Here is a 17,779-nt window from a genome sequence, read left to right as displayed (position 1 = left end):
AACTTTTTGAATTTTTTTGTATTTATTATCTATCTGTAATGCAAAAAATAAATGCCAGGCGGCCAGGGCTTGTGTTCTTATTGACCCCTGTAGCCCGGATCAGTTTCTGGCACTTAGTAGGTGCACTTTGTTTGTTGAATGAATGAATGAGAGTCTTTCTGTCTGTAAAGCATCAGTGTCCCCTTCACCTGGTCATGTTTGGGGGCCCCACGGCCTGTCTCTCTCCCTCTGTCTCCCTGACAGTCAAGACTCATCTGCAAAATGGTCCCTCTGCCTCACCTCCCCCTCCACGTTTCCCGCTCCTCCCCGCACCTTCCATTCCACACACACCTCCCGCAGGGTCATCTGTATAAACATGACCAGACACCAGGTGGCTTCATATAGACACGTTTGTCCCCTCCCAGCTCTGCGGCCACAGGTCACCCTGGCTGAGAGAGCTCATCCTCCCCGCAGCTCCCCATGGCCCAGGTAGCCCTGGGCTTGTGGCCACCTCGCCCCAGTCTCTGTGTCAGTCTCCACAGGCCACCTCCTCCCTGTGTGTCCCTCCTTTTCTCATAGGACGGCAGTGAGAACAGCTGCATCCCCCGATATCAAAGATGACTCCATTTTGACTAATCCACCTGCAAAGAACCTATTTCCCAATGAGGCCCATTCTGAGATGTGAGGTGGAGCTGTCGGCCCACTCTGTCCAGGACGGCCAGCAGCTCCAGCCCAGGCACCCCTTGCCCGGATCCTAGGCCCCTCCCCTCCTCCTCTGTATTGCTTCTCTCTTTTCTGTGGCCTCACCCTCTCCTTCCCCATTGTGACAGGTCCCCTGGCCTCTCTCCTGGACTATTTCCATCAAGGGCTGCACCAGTCCTGTGTCAGTCCTTGGTCCACTGCCTGCCCCTCTGTGGGAGGCCCTGAGAGCATTTCTGTAGAGTGAGCATTTCTCGGCTGCGCTCTCTCAGGCTCGTCTCCTTCCCACAGCATCAGCCCCAGCCAGAGCCCCAGGAGGGGAACTGCCCACCAGCTTTTCCTGGGGACCGGCTGGCACACTGCTGTCACCTTGATTTGCTGGTCCAGTCCCTGCTAAGGCTCACCCTGGAAGTGGCCCTCTCTGTGGCACGGCAATGTGCTGATTCCTCCTGGGACCGTCTGAACGGAGGTCCCCCTCCCACGTCCAGGGAGGTGGTTTCTGACCAAGATGAGACCCACACAGGCAGCTGGGAAGGGGCCCGGGCAGCGGGCAGAGGTGGACAAGACAGCACAGGACAGTGCTGGGCACCCAGACCAGGGCTCAAGGGGAGGGTCTGCTTGGAGCCTGGAAGTGTCCCTGGAGTGTGGGCTCCTGTGGGTGGGGTAGGGGGCTAAGGCCTCATGCTGGTGGGAGGGAACCCAGTGCCCTGTGACCACTGACCAGGGGTCGTGTTCCTGTACAGTTTTGTTCCAATGCCAGTTGGTGGCATTTGCTGCCCTCAATGCCCTCTGCATGGTGGTCTGCTGGCTTGTTGAGGATGGCCACAGAATGCCCCACAGAGGCAGCCCGGCCGGTGCCTGGGGCCACCCAGTCTGCCACCAACACAGGTAACGTGGGGTTGCAGGGGTCGGGGGTCATGACATCTCATGCTGGGAGTCCCCGCGTCCTGGTGGGCTGGGGGTGGGGGACATTGCAGGTCCCACCCTGGTGGTGGGCATCCAGCAGCCCTGGCCTTTGTGACAGCTCCCCCCGTCCTTCGTGTCCAGGGTCTGACATCCAGAGGATGGGATGTCTGTCCTCTCAGGCCCAACGCTGGCCTCCTTGTCCAACAGGCAGGAGAGCTCTCCTGGGCCTCTGGGGCAGTCAGAACTGGGCCAGGGGGAGCACCCAGCACCAGGTGGCGATGGAGCCCTTGGGGTGCCCCATCCGCCCCTCCCCAGCATCTCATTCCTTCTCTGCTCAGTTTGGGAACACAGCAGGCGTGACACCAAGATGGGTGACTCGGGTTTCCTGCTCCCTTCCTTGCCTCTGCCACGGGAGACACCTCAACTCCAAGGATGAAGGTGGGAGGCTGGGGGCAGGAGCGGGGGGCAGCACCCGCGCACCCTGTCTCTGCTCGGAGCTCCTTCTCGCCTCCCGCTCGGGCAGCCCCATCCCTGGGCTCCTGCCCCTCTCCAGTCTTCCAGTGAGAGTGGGTGACCCTTCCCTGCTTCTGCCCACTGGGAATGAACGCCTGTCCATGCACAAAGCCCAAGAGAGTCCCTGCCGCTCCCTGCTCGGGCTCCTCGCGGGGCAGGCGGGGCGAGGCCGTAGGCACCTTTTCCTCCTCCTGCCCTGGTGGTGGGGTGCTCCATGATGGTGGGAGAACCCAGGGGAAAGGAGAGGGTGTGGTCAGTGGGTGTGCCTCTAACCAACCAGCGCCCTGAGAGGGATGCCCGTGGTCCCTGGCAGCCCCTCTCCACCTCTGCAGGTCCTCTTCCATGGACTTCAAAACCGCAGACGGAAAGTACTCAGAAAAACATCTTGTCTCTCCCTAAGCAGAACCCGGGGCAGGGACTATTTACGTAGTGTTTACACACATTGGGGCTTGTAAAGAATCCAGAGAAGGTTCAAAGCATCGGGAGGCCATGCACGGCCATCTGCAAATCACCACTGTTTTATGAGCGACTCAACCCCAGATTAGTGCTCTATCACTGAACCACATCTCCAACCTGAATATGGAACACTTTTAATAATTTTCTGGTGTCCCCCTTCCTGGCCCCCAAATCTCCACAGTGCAGGGTGGATTTTCAACAGAGAACTGAGTAAGCACCTGATCCTCCGTGAAGCCTAGAGCTGGAGGCACTGACCTGACTGAATGATGGCATCAGCCACCGTGGCCATCAGGCTGCGATTATGATCAGCGTGTCAAACCTAATGGCAAAAGCAAAGTCCATTAAGAATCAAGTGAGAGGCATGTCAAGCTCAGGCTCTGATGGGTCCCCAGAAAACTGAACCAACAGCTTATGTGAGATAACTAGCCAGTGCTAAAATTCATTTCTGGAACTTTTAGGTCACTGCATGGGAAGCAAGAAACACTAGGCTTGAACCATCCCATGATCATCCATTGGCTGCTCTGAGTCACCTGCAGAGATGCAGGAATCACTAACCCACATCACTTCGCCTTCCACAAAAGTCTATACTCGTGAAGAACATTTTTATTTTTCTATTTTTTTGGCACCAGAAATTGAACCAGGGGGTGCTTTACCACTGAGCCACATCCTCAGCCTCTTTTTTTTCTCCATATTTTATTTAGAGACAGGGTCTCGCTGAGTTTCTTAGGGCCTTGCTAAGTTGCTGAGGTTGGCTTTGAACTCACCATCCTCCTGCCTCGGCTTCCCAAGACACTGGGAACACAGGCGTGCACCACTGTGCCCATCCGGTGAAGAATACTTGCAGAATGCACAGTAGATCTTTCCTGGTATTAATTTTACTATGTGCATTACGACTTAATGGAAGTAGAATTCATCGTGCCATGACTTTCCTGACAGTGGTGCTAAAGGAGAAGAAAACACCGACCAGGTCCCCCCCCCAGCCACGTGCACTTCGGGAGAAGTTTCCTGGCACTAAGAGCAGTGGTCACTGGGGTCAGACCCCACCTAGCTGTGCATCACCAAAGTCAGCCTGCGGCTTGCATCTCTGTGCCCTGCAGAGCTCGACACACAGCAGCTCAAGACGCACCGGCTGGCACACAGCACCAGGGCCGAGGGTGGAGACCAGCGGCCTGGAGAAGGGAAGGCTCGTGGGAGACATGTCCACCGCTCAGGGGAGGGCTGGCCAACAGCCCGCTGGCTAGCCACACAGGCTGAGTTTTTGACAGTGAGGTTAGGGAGCAGGCCAAGGAAGCTGCCAAAGGAAATGCCTCCTTGGCCATGATGTTCTAGGATGCCTGGCCTTCATCCCTAGTCTCATGACCTGAACGCCTAAGAGCCCTGTCTCTCCAGTGATAAGTGACAGAGGTGGAAGGAGCATCCTTTGCTATTCATCACAAGCCCTTTTTCAACCCCACCTGAGCTTAATGAGGTCGCCCTGGGAAAGCCCCTTAGGATGGGGATGTGAATCCACAGGGGAACCTACCAGGGGATCAGAGAGCTAGAACTTCCAGCCCCACCCTCATCCTTGCCCCCTACCTCTGGGGAGGGCAGAGGGGCTGAAGATTGGGTCGATGACCAATGGCCAATGTGTAATCCGTCATGCACACATAACGAAGCCTCCACAAAAAAAAACAATAGTGTTGGGGGAGCTTCTGGGTTACTGAGGGGCATGGAAGGGCGCACCTGGAGAGGGTATGGGAGCTTCGCACCCCTTTTCCTGCACCCTGCACCTCTCAGTCTGGCTGACCTGAGCTGTACCCTTGAACAACAACCAGAAATCTAGTAACCGAAGTGTTTTTCTGGTCACCTCTGATTTATAGGCGATCAGTCAGCAGCACAGGTGTTAATGTGGACATACAGTTGGTGTCTGGAGAGAGGACAGTCTTGGGGACTGTCCTCAGTCTTGGCTCAGCCCTCAACCTGTGGTATTTGATGCTAACTGTGGACAAATTGTGTCCAAATTTGATTGAATTGCAGGACACAAAATTGACGACCAGAGAGTTGGACAGTTGGTAGGTGTGAGAAAAAATAACACACACTTGGTGTCAGAAGTATTGTGAGTGACCATAGGTGGGATAGGGGTGGATCACCAGGTTGGACAGGGCAGAGTGGGGGGAAGGGAGGGGCTGGGAATGGGAAAGACAGTAGAAGGAATCGGACGTAACTTTCCTAAGTTCATATATGCATACACGACCAGTGGAACTCCATACCACCAAGTTCAACCACAAGAATGGGAGATTATACTCCATGTATGTATAGGTCCAAATACACTGTACTGTCATTTATAACTAAAAAGAACAAAAATTTTTTTAAAAAAAAGAAGTATTGTGAGAAAGTAGAGAAAAACTTTGGGCTTCCTTCTTTTAAAGATCCTTCCCAACTCCAGGATGTCAAGGTCTGTGGTTCTCATTTTAATTACAGTTCAAATTGACTTTGGGAAGTTCGGCCTTTACCCACACAGAGGGTTCCCCTCCAAGAGCTCGTTATAAGATGCTTCTACACAGGTGGAGCTTGGAGACCTGCAGCCATGTCTCTGAACTGTGACAGGAAGTCCCCTGTCCCCTCCCTAGGACACACACTCACCAGTTCCAGAACTGCTTCCTTTCAAAATAGGCTCTGGGCTCATGCGTGTACAACTTCAGGAGGATCTCAAGAACTACAGAGAAAGGAAAAGCCACTCGGCTAGGAGATGAAGGGGTTCTTCTCATCCAGGGCAATTAACATGGCATTGATTAGAATGACGACATCATAAACCCAGACAAAGATCCTGCCTTGGGGGGAGAGAGAGACCCTGTCACCCGCATTTCAGCGAAACAAGTGCGATCCTCTTTAGGGCCCTACCGGAGAGACTTTATTTCTCAGCATCCCCAACACACACCACTCCTCACCCAGGAAGGTTCTAGCAGAGCTGGAATTCATCTGCCTCTGCTACCCTGGTGCAGCCTTCCTTTCCCAAGAGGAACCAAGGAGGGAGAGAGGTGCAGCTTCCCCAGGCTCCCCTAGGGGGCAGCACCTGGGTCAGATGAAAGCTGAGGCAGAATCAGGGGGCAGGGAGGTGGTTAGGGTTCGGTCCAAGATGTCCCCAGGAAAAATCGCAGCCTTAAATAAGAGAGCTTCAGAAAACCTACTCCCCATGCACACCGTCCAGGTCTAGCTTCCTAAGTTTGGAGACAAAGTGGGTGAACAAGCCAGCCTGCCAGCCCCGCTTCAGCTCCCCCTCCCAGCTCCTGCACAGCTGCCCCAGGTGTTCAGGTGCCCCAGGGAGCCTGCCATACGCACAGGTAGGGGACAGCATGGAGAGGCCACCCTAGTGTCCTCCCCTGTGAGGAGCACTTCTGTGATTCAAGATTGGAATTGACAGAAAAGAGTCTCCGTGTAAAGATCTTTGATAAATTCCAAATGCAGGCAGCTAACAGGGACATTCACCTGTCTCAGGGGCTTCAAAGCCATTTGCTTTTATGAAACATTAAATGTAAAGAAAACAAGAGGCCGCTATGGCTGAGAATAGGCCGCACACGTTAAAAGTAAGGCCTTAAACCAGGATAAATGGCTCTTTCCGGAGGCCATCGGCTAGAAAATTAAGGGATACACAGTCCTCCTTTAGCAGTTATCCCAACAAAGCTGACTCATCAGTCCTGACCATAATTCACAGAATCAAAGTGCCAGGTTTGTGTCAACTTCGTGTTTACGCTGGTGGGGCCAGGACCTCCTGAATTCAGAGAGGGGTCAGCTTCCCTGGCTCAGGGGAAGGTTGTGGTTGCATGTTGCCTAATGCAAGTTATTGAGTTGAAGTTGCATTTGTTAATTCTAAAATATGGAAGGAAGTATGGTCTTTGGTCCACTTGAGGATTCACTCAATAGAGTATCAGACTTTGTTTCTTTTTTGTGGCACTGTGGAAATGTGAATGAGAACAAGTTGGTGACATCTTTCAGGTGGAAGCATTGTCCGAGGACGCACTCATCAAGTTGGCCAAGAAGCCATTTTGTGAAGCCCCTGTTGTCTCAAGGCTTTTGACGATGAATTCATGTGTGGAGACGGTAATTCTTCATGGACCTTTGCATTTGGTGAGTCACGGAACGTATCTGAGTAGATCATCATTTACCAACATGTCCACAATAATCTCACATATTATGCATAACAGGTCATGGCTGGGTAAATATTACCATTTCCTTATTTGCTTTTAAGAAAAGTAATAATGACATTGTATTTTCTCCTTTTTTTGCCTTGAAGTATGTCAGTGTCTTAACCAAGCATGATTGTTGGTAGGTAGGCTAGCAAGAACTTGAACTCAGGGATTTTACTGTCATGTAAATCTATTGTTTTTCATTGATTTCTATTAATATATCCAGGTTGGCATCCATTACCTTTTAAGCATTTCACTTTCCCAATTGTGGGCACCCTGACAGCCCTCAACCTTCTGTAAGCACAGACAACTCTATAAGGAACCTGAGGATAAATTTCCCTGTTCATGTCCCCTTGTGAAACTGCTTAAGCACCACCTGGTTTACACACAGGTGGCATTTCTAGATCAAAGTGTGCATGTTTACTTCTTTGACTAAGCACTGCCAGGTGGCTCTTCTGAATAGCTCTACCTGTGGCCAGGATTGTATTATCTAGCTTTCTAACTTTTGCATGTGGAGTAGATACATAGTGGGAGCATACTATTTTTGTTGGTATTTTTCTTGGTATCTATTCTGATGCTTTTCACTGGGGGATTTTCTCCTGTGAAAATGGGCTTCCTCTGGATGCCTCTGCCCGTTCCTCTACTTGACCTTATTTTCTTCTTCTTTTTAAAAATTTTTTAATGTGACTTTTTAATTTTAGTTTTATTAAAGACATTGTCCTTTGCTTGCATAGTCTATACCTAAACACTAATCCTTGCTCCAAGGCCCAGCTTGCTCTCAGCTGCCCCGGGAGGGGAATGGTCTTTGGTGATAGCCAAGAGATACCCCTGTAGGGGGCACAAGTGCTCTGGCCCTCTGGTGTCTTGTCAGCAGTGCTTCCCATGCTCACAGAGGGTTTCAGACATTATAAAATTGAATGAGTTCATTCAGAAATTAGAAGTTCTATTGAAAGATATTTGCATGATCCAAATAAAACCTATTTCTAGGCATCCTGGTGAAGACAAGGTTTTATCTTTATGTCTATGTTTTTTTCTATGTTTTGTTGTTGTTGTTAGAATGAAATTCATATGTTGCCAGACCATTCTAGCAGATGTGTAACTAGATGCCATTTAAATTACCCACTTTTAAATGGTAGACATTTTTTTAATGAACACTGCCCGTCTGCACCTTTTTTAAAAACAGGACTGGGCTGAGAAGCCCAAATACCAATGGTTAGCTGGAACATATTTTTCATTTGGCCTGTCAGTATTCCCTGAGGTCATCTGTGCAATCAGCTTCATTACTCCTGCTCTCTCACTGGATTTCATAGAAACCATATGCTATGTATGAATCAGAGACACCAATCCCTGATTAGATGCTACCCTACTTTCCAGAAAAGACTGGGCACACCATGAGTTGCACAATGATGGGACCAGGGTCCAAAGGCTGCTGAGAGGGAAGGACTGGTTGTGAATGCATTTTTGAAGGCTCCAAGCTGGAACTCTAGAGGCACCAAGCAGGGCAGATGCTGGTGGGGGTATTTGGGTACTTGTTGGTGAACACATGCACACCTGAGATAGGTAGGCATGGAGGAGAAATCAGCAGCCCATAGGGCTTTTGAAAGTGATCTTATGTGAAAAGAGGCTCAGGTATGGGCACAGGAAATGACATCATTGCCTTGACAATGGATCAAACAGAACATGGAACCCTGGTATCCAGGCACCCACTTAACTGACCGAGCTCATTTGGTTGGAGAAACTGGAGTGAGAAGGATGTTCCCCTGTCCTTGCAAACAATGCCGAGCCTCAGGCTCCCAGGAATCTCAGGGGGGCCAACTAGCCCTTTTGTGGATGCACTGGATGAGGCTTCAACTTAGACGCCAGATCCTCTGTCAATTGTCACAGAGGAGCTCAAGAGTAACAGTGAGTAGCACAGGGCAGGTGAGCCCAGCAGGCCCTCTAGTCTGATCCCTGATGAATGGCCCAGGACTCCTATTCTGACTGTGTGTGTGTGTGTGTGTGTGTGTGTGTGTGTGTGTGTGTGTGGTGTGTGTGTGTGTGTTTGTACTGATGGGAACTGTCCCATTGTGCTTTGACTCTAGTGTATTGGCACAAGTCATTTTTCTGTTTGTCACCATTTCCATTTTGAACCCACCATTCTTGGTCCCAACCCAGGGTGAAAATGATGAGAACACGGAGGAGCCCTTCAGGGTACAGAGCCTTGAACCTTACAGGCAGGACCAGCTTAGGAATGAGCTCCTGCCTGTAATTTGTGGGAGGAACCTACATTTCAGCAGCAACATGGGGTTAATCTCCTGGGATTCCATCCCCACCCAGCAGGTGCTGGATCTCTTGTTCCCAAGGTAAGCACCAGACCACCAAGCCCAAGTGTGTAGCCCCCTCATGCCTGGGTCTTGGGGCTGCCATGTACCTCTCAGGGACCCAAAGGTTTGTGATACCTAGTGAGATAGAGGACCACACTCATAGTGGAATGTCAGCCCCGAATGGGACGAGTCCTGGAGGTGCCTGCCACAGCCTTGCAAGGGGAGTGAACTTTCCCTCTTAGGCAGAGAAACCATCCTGACTCCAGCTGATCCATAGAGGTCTGTGGAGCAGTCCCCACACACCTGGCACCACAGCTCAATGGTGTGCACTGAGCTCATTCCCAGGTGGACTCAGCGAGGCCAGGTGGTCTTTCTGGTGTGATATTGGCTTCTTGAAGAACGTAGATCTGTGCCAGAGGCGTCTCAAAACTCGGGCCTTGGGAAAAGCACTTTTGGGTTAATAAAGACATGTTAGTATACATAGTGGGACAGAGCGTTCTAGCTGGGACATAGCTGGACAGGGACTTTGGACATGGCAGCTCCCACACCCAGAGAGATGTGGGAATCAGCAGTTTGGGCTCATTCACTGATGAACATGGAGAAAGCACCCACTGTGTGAAAACACGTTTCCAGTCACATTTCATAATTCAGTGAAAAATGGAGTGCAAATGACCGCCATTGTGTCCCTTTTCATGGAGGTCAGCCTAAAACCGCAGGTGCCATGAGTACATATCCTACATGTGACTGCATCCCTGACTCCATGAGGCATAACTGCATGTTGTCCTCTTCAGTGACTATGGTGGACCCCTGGACCAACTTCAACATAGAATGGGCTTGGGGTCAAGAGGGTGGGCTCCTGTTTCCAGAATAGGGACCTGCAAGGTGATTTGACTTGGGAAGGCTGAGGAAAGACTGCTCTCCCCAATTCTGTGTTCTGCCTGCAGTGTAAGGTGTGGGGCTTCAACAGTAGGAGGGGTAAGGCGGGGAGTTGTAGGTAGTCATGGTCCACTGGGGAAGCCCCTGGGACAATGGATCCCCCCACACCACACCTCCCTGTTCTCCCCCAGGGCCACAGAGATGTGGTCTGCACTCATGGGAAAAGAGAGGTCCACCGCTACTCAGGGGGACTCAGTGAGAGCTCACAGAGAATGAGGTAGCATTGCAGCCCACGCCAGGGGAGGAGGTGTCTCTTGAGCCCTGAGAAGAGTGGGCAGGAGGACAGACACTCCTGGAAGGTGCATTCCAGGTTGGAGAGCACGTAGCCAAGAGAAAGAAGAGTGTCAGGCCTGCCCAGAGGAGGGGAGAGCTGGTCATATCATGGATCTAACGCTCCTTCGTTGAAGGTTCTTTGCCTGTGGCAACCTGTCCTGTCCCTGCCTGTACAGCCACTGTATCTGGTCTGAGGTGGACTGGTGTGTTCAGAACCAGGGACAGTTCAGAAGTGTAGGGTCAGAGGTTTTCTCTGGAGGCCATGGCGAAGGCAAGGCCAGGGTTTTGCTGACTCCACACCTGCCTCCCCACAGTGCCTCACCTTCCTTCCTGGGGACCTGGATTAACTTCTACACCGAGGCTTCCCATCAGCCTCCAGGCTCTCTGAGTCTGCAGCAGCTGCTGCCATATATGGGGCTCTTGCTGGTTGGTTTGTACCTGGAGCATCAAACATACCACCTCCTGGCCACAACTGAAGATGGCATATCAAGCCAGGCAGCGCCTGAGAGCCAGGCGGACCGGGGTGAGTACCTAAGGGTATATGAGGAGAGGTCTGACTCTTGTCCCACTGCAGGGAGTCTGTATGCCTGGTGTTGGGCTGGAAATTAGGATAAGCCTTTGTCCATTCAGGAAGTGACCCCAGTCTGCAAAGAGGTCCTGTGTGGGCTAAGGGCCTGAGTTCTTCCTGGCAGCAGGGGTATTGTCTGTCTGTGGGAAGGTCAGGGCAAGGCAGTCATGTTGGCATCTTTTCTCCTCTAGCTACAAGCTCAATTTCTGTCACGGCTCCTCAGCCAACCCCAGAGCCAGAGCCTTCTTCCAGGGAAGGGGCAGAGCCAGAGTCCAGGACATCAGGGGTCTCCACTCGGTACTCCCCACGGCCCCAGTACAACAGGCGGGTGAGAGGCAGGTGCCTCATTCACGTCTACCTGGAAAATGAAATGACAACACAGTATAGGAGCATCCTGGTGAGTCTTCGAGCAGGGGAGTCTCCTGGGAGCCCACAGTGGGGAAGACCGAGTCCATAGCAAACACCTTGGACTAGGCCTGTCTTCTTGAACTAGAGCTTCTGGAAGGTCAGGAAGGAGAGCAGAAAGTGAGGAAGAGAGAGGCGGGAGAGCAGCAGCATTCCAGGTCTGGGTGCGAGTGGGCCTGCGTGTTTTGGGGTGTGCAGGTCAGAAGTGCAGGAGTGAGTGCTGGGTTCAGAGGAGGTCAGAGAAATATCGAGGGTACAGGCCATCCTCTACTGACCTTGGTATTGAGGAGGAGTATATTGAACCGTGGAGGTTGAAGCAGAGGAGTTGGCAGTCATTTTCTTGTGTGTGGGAGGGGATATGTTGCTGGTTGAAGGGAAGGGAGCCATTGTAGAATAATTAGGGTGGGTAGGTGTGGGTCACAGACAACTGGGGGCCTTGGAGGGGCCCATTAGTGTCCTAGTTTGCATGTATGTGAATAGAGATTTAGCGGCTCTCTCTGCAGAATTTTCCTGGGTGTGGAATATCCATCATGAGACTCTGGTGTCCACCTCCAGGGGAGCCATGTTGAACCACGGCACCTGCTGAGTCCAAACCTCCTGACACCCCAGCAAGCACTGACACTCTCGAGCCCAGCAGCTTCCATGCCTATCATTAAAGAGTCCTAGTGTGTGTTGTGCCCTGGCTGTCAGGACCAAAACACCTAGGGTTTGTGCCTGGTCCACACAAAAATGCAACTGCATCCCAGACCAGAGCAGGGATATGGAAGTCCACTGGACCATTCCTCCCATCTTGATGGGAGTAGAGTGTGTCTGTACAAAGCCTTTTGGTTCTTATTCCCTTGTCCCTGTAGGGCATAGCAGGTTGAAGCAAACTCTTGTACTAAGATTGGACTAGAGGCTCATAGGAAGACCCCACATGATCACATGAAGGCCTCAGGTAGCAGGGTAACAAGATGGTGCCCTTGTGTTGAGAGCTCTCTTGTCTCTGATTGTCCTTGAGCACTGTCCTCTGGGTAGCTACTCCCAAATTCCCTCTCTGATGAGCTTTCTCCAACCCTGCTCAGGTGACCTGCCAGGACAGCACTCAAGTCATCATCCGCAGGGCCTTAGATGCACACTTGCTCCAGCAGGAGGATCCAGAAAACTACGAACTTCTGCAAATTGTCTCGAACCATCAGAGTAAGTGGAACCATCAGAGGGTAGAGAGCAGTGAGTCACAGTGGGCTCAGGATAACTGGGAGCCAAAACACAGTGTGCATTGACCCAATGCCCAGGAAGAGTATGGTGGGACTTGTGCACAAAACAAAGTGTAATGATGGGGCATAAATCTGCAGGTTCTTCATGTTCTCCAGGGGCTGTGGACCTGCCTATCATGTGTTCTTTCCTTGGCCTGAGGAGGCATTGCAAAGGTATTATCCACAAGGGGCCAAGAACACAGGCTTCTTTGTCTTGTGTTAAAGAAGACAGACAACCACAGGATGCCTACTTTGGCAGCCTTTCCTGACCTAGACGAGTACATGAGAAAAGCAGTTCAATGAACAATCATTTCTGGCTTCCAATCTTTCTATTCCTTGCAAACTGAGTCCACTTAGGACCAGAGGCCATTTCTAGAGAGAAGTGTGTGGTAGAATAGAACCCTTCACAGCTTGTAAACCCTTCTTGGAGAGAGAGAGGGGGGGAGGGAGGGAGGAAAGAAGAAGGAGGAGGAGGAGGATGAGGAGGGGGAGGAAGAGGAGGACGAGGAGGAGGACGAGGAGGAGGAGAAGGAGGAATAGAAAAATGAAAATAAGTTGAAGGAAGAGACCATGAATAAGAAGGTCAAGATGACTATTAGAAGAAGCATGAGGAGAAGATGAAGAAGAACAAGAACAAGAAGGAGAAACACAAGCCAAACAAGAAGTATAACAATAAATTGATTAAAAATGTGAATGAGAATTATACTCATGAGGAGGAAATGCAGAAGTGGGGAACTCAAGAGAAATATATTGCTCTGGATGGCACAGCCCTGCTGTGGACATCCTCCACCCACGCTCAACACACCTGCAAACCACACCCTCAAATTAGTGTAGATTTGTATGAGTGGATGAATCCACTGGCAAGGTGGAGGCACCCAACATCAAGTGCTTTTCCCCAAACCCACCTGTGATCATTGCTGCAGTGGGGAGAAAACCTTGAACACATGAGTCTTTGGGGACCAATCCAGATACAAAGTCTAGCTGTTTGTCTTTGGTGGGTCCAACATGAACTAAGAGGGTCTGGGGTACAAGGGGCTATTTCCTTGAAAGGTGTTCCTGTAGGGGACCTCCTGTGCATAGAGGGTCCTCAGGGAGGAATCAGTGGGGAGTCTTTGGTGGAACAGTAGCTGGATTCGGGGGCTCTCAGGTCTGTGTGTGAGACCTGAGCTGGCAGAGGTTCTCAGTTGTGGGGGATGTTGGGAAGTATATTCCTTGATTGTCACCTACCATGCCTCTGCCCCTGCCTCTCCAGAGCTGAGGATCCCTGCTGATGGGAAAGTATATTATGACCTGGATGGAGGAGTGGATTATAACTTTATTCTTCGGGAAACAGCTGCCAGCAAGTCGTTGACGGTCAAGCCAAATGAGGTAAACAGCCACCTTCTTCAGTCTTTACTCCTGGTGCCACTCCACATCCTCCAAGGGGACAAGAACCTCAGGTTCTGGATGGATGTTGTAGAATGCCCACAGAACCAACTGCCAGGCTGGGTGGGGTGCAGTTGCTGGGCTTTGCTGATGTTGTCATCCCCCACAGTTCTTGGAGCCTTCTGTGGCAGTGGCATCCAGGACCCCAGCAGCTGTGAGCAGCAGCTCTATAGTGGCTGCAGGATCATTGCCCCAGGCCACCCAAAGCAATGAGTGCTGCATGAGAAAAGTCACCAGTAGCAGCTCCTCACTGCTTCACTCCAGCGAGCAGGTGGAAGACAGCCACTTTGTTCATGTACTCCTAGAGGGACAGAGCCTGAGGGAGACAAAGTGCATCCTGGTAAGCCCGACAGCAGGGCTGCCTCTGGGTGTCCACACAGCGGAAGGCAGGAGACACAGCCAACCCTGGGGCTATGGTGGGAAATAAAGAAGAGAGAGGTCTGTCTTAAGGGCTTGACCTGAGGAGGGAGAGCCTCAGCATGCCCAGCTCCAGTGGTGAGTGGGCCTGTGTATTGTGGGTTTTGCATTTGCAGGCCAGAAGTGCAGACGGAAGTGCTGTGGACAGATGAAGGCAGAGATATGTCTAGGGTGTAGGCTGCAGTGCCTAGAACTTGGTATTCTCAATGAGTGAGGTTGGAGCAGAGGAGGTGGCTGTGATTTGTCACATGTGTAGGAGGAAATGTGTTCCTGGTGGCAGGGAAAAGAACCTCCTTAGCATGACTAGGTGTAGGAATTTGGGGTCGGGATCACCTGGGGGGTCATGCCAAAGCTTCGGAATGTTAGCCTTTGCATGTATGTAAATATGGAGCTAAAGGGGTTCTGGGCAGAATTTCTATGGATGTGCAGTAGACACACTAATGCTGCAGGTGTCCAGCTGCAGAGGAGACATGTTCAGTGACTGCCAGTGCTGAGTCCAGTACATCATTACAACCAGACCCGCACCGAGCTTCCAGAGGCCAGGGCCTTTCAAAGCTCTCATGAAGCACTCAAGTGCACACTCTTGTATCTGAGTCTGTTTTGTGTAGTGGCAATCAGGACCAAAATTTTCAGTGCATCTGCCTCTTTTTCTCCTGAATGTTTGACCACAGTCTTCTGGGTAGCTCCTCTAAAAGCCATTCTCTGATGACATTTGTCCCACCCTGATCCAGGTGACCTGTCAGGAGACGGTGACAAGCCTCATCCGCAGGGCCTTGGACCAAAATTTGTTGCAGCATGAGGATGTGGACAACTTTGAGCTGCTGAGTATGATGTCTGAGGATGAGAGTAAGTAGGACAATCAGACAGTGGGGAGACATGATCCACAGTGGGCTCAGGATAACTCACAGCCAAGAGAAAGTGGGCCTTGTCCCCAAAATACCAAAGTGTGGTGGGCCTGGCAGAGACTCTCAGGGGGTGTGGGTGTTTTGTGGTATAATCCTTGAGTGCCACCTAACAATTCTCTCCACTTTGCTCTGCAGAAATCAAGGTCTCTGACCACTCACTGGTGTGTCTGTCCATGAATCCGGGAATAAAATATTTTATCGTGAGGAAACGCCCCCAGGTCAAGGGAAAGGAGGTAAACACCTACCTTATTCAAGCTGTACTTGTGCTGCCATTCCACTCCCACCTGGGAAAATAAGAAGCCTGAGCACCTGGACATATGTGCTAGAAGCCCATAGAGCCAACTGACAGGCTGGGGTGGCTTTCTGTTTCTGAGTTTGCTGATGTTCCATCCCCCACAGTTCTCAGAATCAACCTGCAAGTCCTCCAGGCCGCTTTCCCACAAGCAGGTGGGAGACACCTGCTTAATTCGTGTTCACTTAGAAACACAAAGTCCAAAGATGGCCAAGACTGTTTTGGTAAGCCTGGGAGCAGGGGTGTCCCCTGGTGCTTACACCTGGGTGGGGAACAGACACTGGTCCAATACCATAGACTACTCATGCCCTCTTAAATTTGGAGCTTCTGGATGATCAGGAGGATAGAGGGGAATCAAGAAGGGAGAGGTCAGTGTGAAGGGCTGGAGCTGAGATGAGGGAGAGCAGCAGCTTGTCCACTGCCATGTCTGAGGGAGTCTGTGTGTCAGGTGGCAGCATGCAGTCCAGAAGGGCAGGGGCAGGTATGGGTGACAGATGAGAATAGGATAGGACCTAGGTTGCAGGTTCCCTTGTATGGGATGCTGACATCTATGGAGGAGGACAGCAGTGTGAGGTTCTGCATGTTCCTTGAACAAGGAGCTGAGAGAGTCTCTCTGCAGAGTCGATATGGATGTGGAGCAAGCACATTAAATGTCCAGGTAACCCAATGACCACCCTTGCCGGATGAGGTGCCCTCCTACATCCCAGCCAGCACTGAGCCTCTGGAGGCCAGGAGCTCTTGTGGCTATGTTTTAGCACTCCTGTGTGTGGTCATGTTCCTGGGTCTGTTTTTGGCCCTGGCAATCCAGACCAAAGCCTCTAGGTTTTGTGCCTAGGCCATTCCCAATGCCGCCTGCATCCTCGGGCAGACCTGGGATCTTGGAGGCTATTGTCCCATTCCTCCCAACTTGTGGGATGAGATTGCATCTGTATGCAAGTAGTTGAGTCCTTTCACTTCGAGAGGAGTGCAGCTCCACAAAGAGCAATGGCAAGCCCAGGAAGTCCTATGTACAAGGATTGGGCTAGTAGCCTATGGGAAGAGCCTACACGATGCGCAGGAGGTCACCCTCAGGTAGTAGGGTCATGGATGTTGCCCTTGTATTTAGAGTGGAGGTGCCTCCAGAATGACCCTGCCCACTGCCCTTGAGTAGTCACTTCAAGGCCCATTTCCTGAAGGCCTCTCTCCCATGCTGCTCCAGGTGACCTGCCAGGATAGGGCTCCTGTCGTCATCCGCAGCGCCCTCGACCTACACTTGCTTATTCAGGAGAAACCGGAGGATTATGAGCTGGGCCAAATCATCTCTCACCGTCAGAGTAAGTGAGACAATCAGATGGCAGAGAGTAAGGGTCAGGATGTGGACTCAGGTCAACTCTTAGCATCAAAGAGTAGTCTCTTACCCCCAAGAATACTCCAACAGGGTGTGTTGGGTTCTTGCACAAAGACAACTGCACTTCTGCTGGTGGAAGTTCTTGAGGTCTAATAGTGTACCCCAGTGGATATTGCGGCTCCCCACCAGGTGACCTGCCCAGGACATAAACAAGCATACAAAGCTGACATCATTGATGAGTGAGGAGGAAAGCCTCTTTCCAGGAGCAGTATGCTTTCATGGTCTGGGATAGGAGTGGTTTCAAAGAAACGTGGGAATGCATGGGCTAACGATGGAACTGGCATTTTGTGGACTGAAGCAGTACTATTGAAAGCCTTCTGTGTGACCAGAAATCCACTGCCTGGGCAGAGCATTGCCAGGATTCTAGCAAGCAGTAACAGGATGAAATTGGGAAGAAAACACAGCCTGGGAGACAGCCTGAATCATTTGTTTTTGCATAAATTCCATGGTCTTCCGCACCTGAGTCCACTTGCCAAGGAGTGATCACAATAGCCGGGTTGTGATCCCTAACTAAAGTCAGATGAGGGCTTCCTGAGCACGTAGCCACAGAGCTCATCTGATAATAATGCCAGTGCTTTTTTGTTGGTTGGTTGGTTGGTTTTTGTGAGCCAAACACCACAGAATCCATTATCCCAGCCTATGTACACTGAAGACCACCATCCCAATGAGTTCTAGGATCACTTGTCTCCTATCTTAACCTTCTGTTAGGTTAGTAGAGTCTATGGAAGAGGAAGTCTGTGTGGGGCCTTGGTAGCCTAAGAAATTCATAGCAGAGATCCCCACATCCAACCCAGAAGGGATGGAGAACAGGCTCTAGGTTAGAGGAGGGTGACAGGAAAGAGGTGTTCAGAGAAAGGAGAAGCGGGCTGTTGTATTCCCCCACTCGGGGTCATGGCACCACTGGGCCATACACCATG

At 51.3% G+C, this 17,779-nt stretch overlaps 2 protein-coding genes and 1 long non-coding RNA gene across 3 annotated transcripts; all 3 read left to right on the top strand.

Moving 5' to 3' along the window:
• The first annotated feature begins 1,427 nt into the window (after nt 1-1,427).
• On the top strand, nt 1,428-11,641 carry LOC144369539 (ral guanine nucleotide dissociation stimulator-like). Its single transcript, XM_078029792.1, has 5 exons — nt 1,428-1,566; nt 6,526-6,657; nt 8,871-9,058; nt 10,543-10,751; nt 10,988-11,641. The coding sequence occupies exons 2-5, from the start codon at nt 6,610-6,612 to the stop codon at nt 11,251-11,253; spliced, it is 711 nt and encodes a 236-aa protein (XP_077885918.1). The 5' UTR covers nt 1,428-1,566; nt 6,526-6,609; the 3' UTR covers nt 11,254-11,641.
• Nucleotides 11,642-11,736: 95 nt separating this feature from the next.
• LOC144369540 (uncharacterized) lies at nt 11,737-14,021 on the top strand. Its single transcript, XR_013429334.1, has 3 exons — nt 11,737-12,380; nt 13,689-13,804; nt 13,971-14,021. It is a non-coding gene; the product is annotated as an uncharacterized LOC144369540 (long non-coding RNA).
• A 984-nt stretch (nt 14,022-15,005) lies between these two features.
• LOC144369511 (ral guanine nucleotide dissociation stimulator-like) lies at nt 15,006-16,796 on the top strand. Its single transcript, XM_078029786.1, has 4 exons — nt 15,006-15,124; nt 15,319-15,416; nt 15,583-15,699; nt 16,674-16,796. The coding sequence occupies exons 1-4, from the start codon at nt 15,106-15,108 to the stop codon at nt 16,794-16,796; spliced, it is 357 nt and encodes a 118-aa protein (XP_077885912.1). The 5' UTR covers nt 15,006-15,105.
• The last annotated feature ends 983 nt before the right edge of the window (nt 16,797-17,779 follow it).

Source organism: Ictidomys tridecemlineatus, chromosome 12 (assembly GCF_052094955.1).
Source record: "Ictidomys tridecemlineatus isolate mIctTri1 chromosome 12, mIctTri1.hap1, whole genome shotgun sequence".
Taxonomy (NCBI): domain Eukaryota; kingdom Metazoa; phylum Chordata; class Mammalia; order Rodentia; family Sciuridae; genus Ictidomys; species Ictidomys tridecemlineatus.
Note: the sequence above shows the minus strand (reverse complement) of the source record. Positions and strands in the feature narration are given on the sequence as shown.

Coding starts and splice junctions, on each gene's coding strand:
- LOC144369511 (XM_078029786.1), top strand. Junction 15,417..15,582: donor CCCAGGTCAAGGGAAAGGAG/GTAAACACCTAC, acceptor CATCCCCCACAG/TTCTCAGAATCAACCTGCAA. Junction 15,700..16,673: donor AGATGGCCAAGACTGTTTTG/GTAAGCCTGGGA, acceptor ATGCTGCTCCAG/GTGACCTGCCAGGATAGGGC.
- LOC144369539 (XM_078029792.1), top strand. CDS start 6,610: ATGAATTCATGTGTGGAGACGGTAATTCTTCATGGACCTTTGCATTTG. Junction 6,658..8,870: donor TTCATGGACCTTTGCATTTG/GTGAGTCACGGA, acceptor GTCCCAACCCAG/GGTGAAAATGATGAGAACAC. Junction 10,752..10,987: donor TGAGAGCCAGGCGGACCGGG/GTGAGTACCTAA, acceptor TTTCTCCTCTAG/CTACAAGCTCAATTTCTGTC.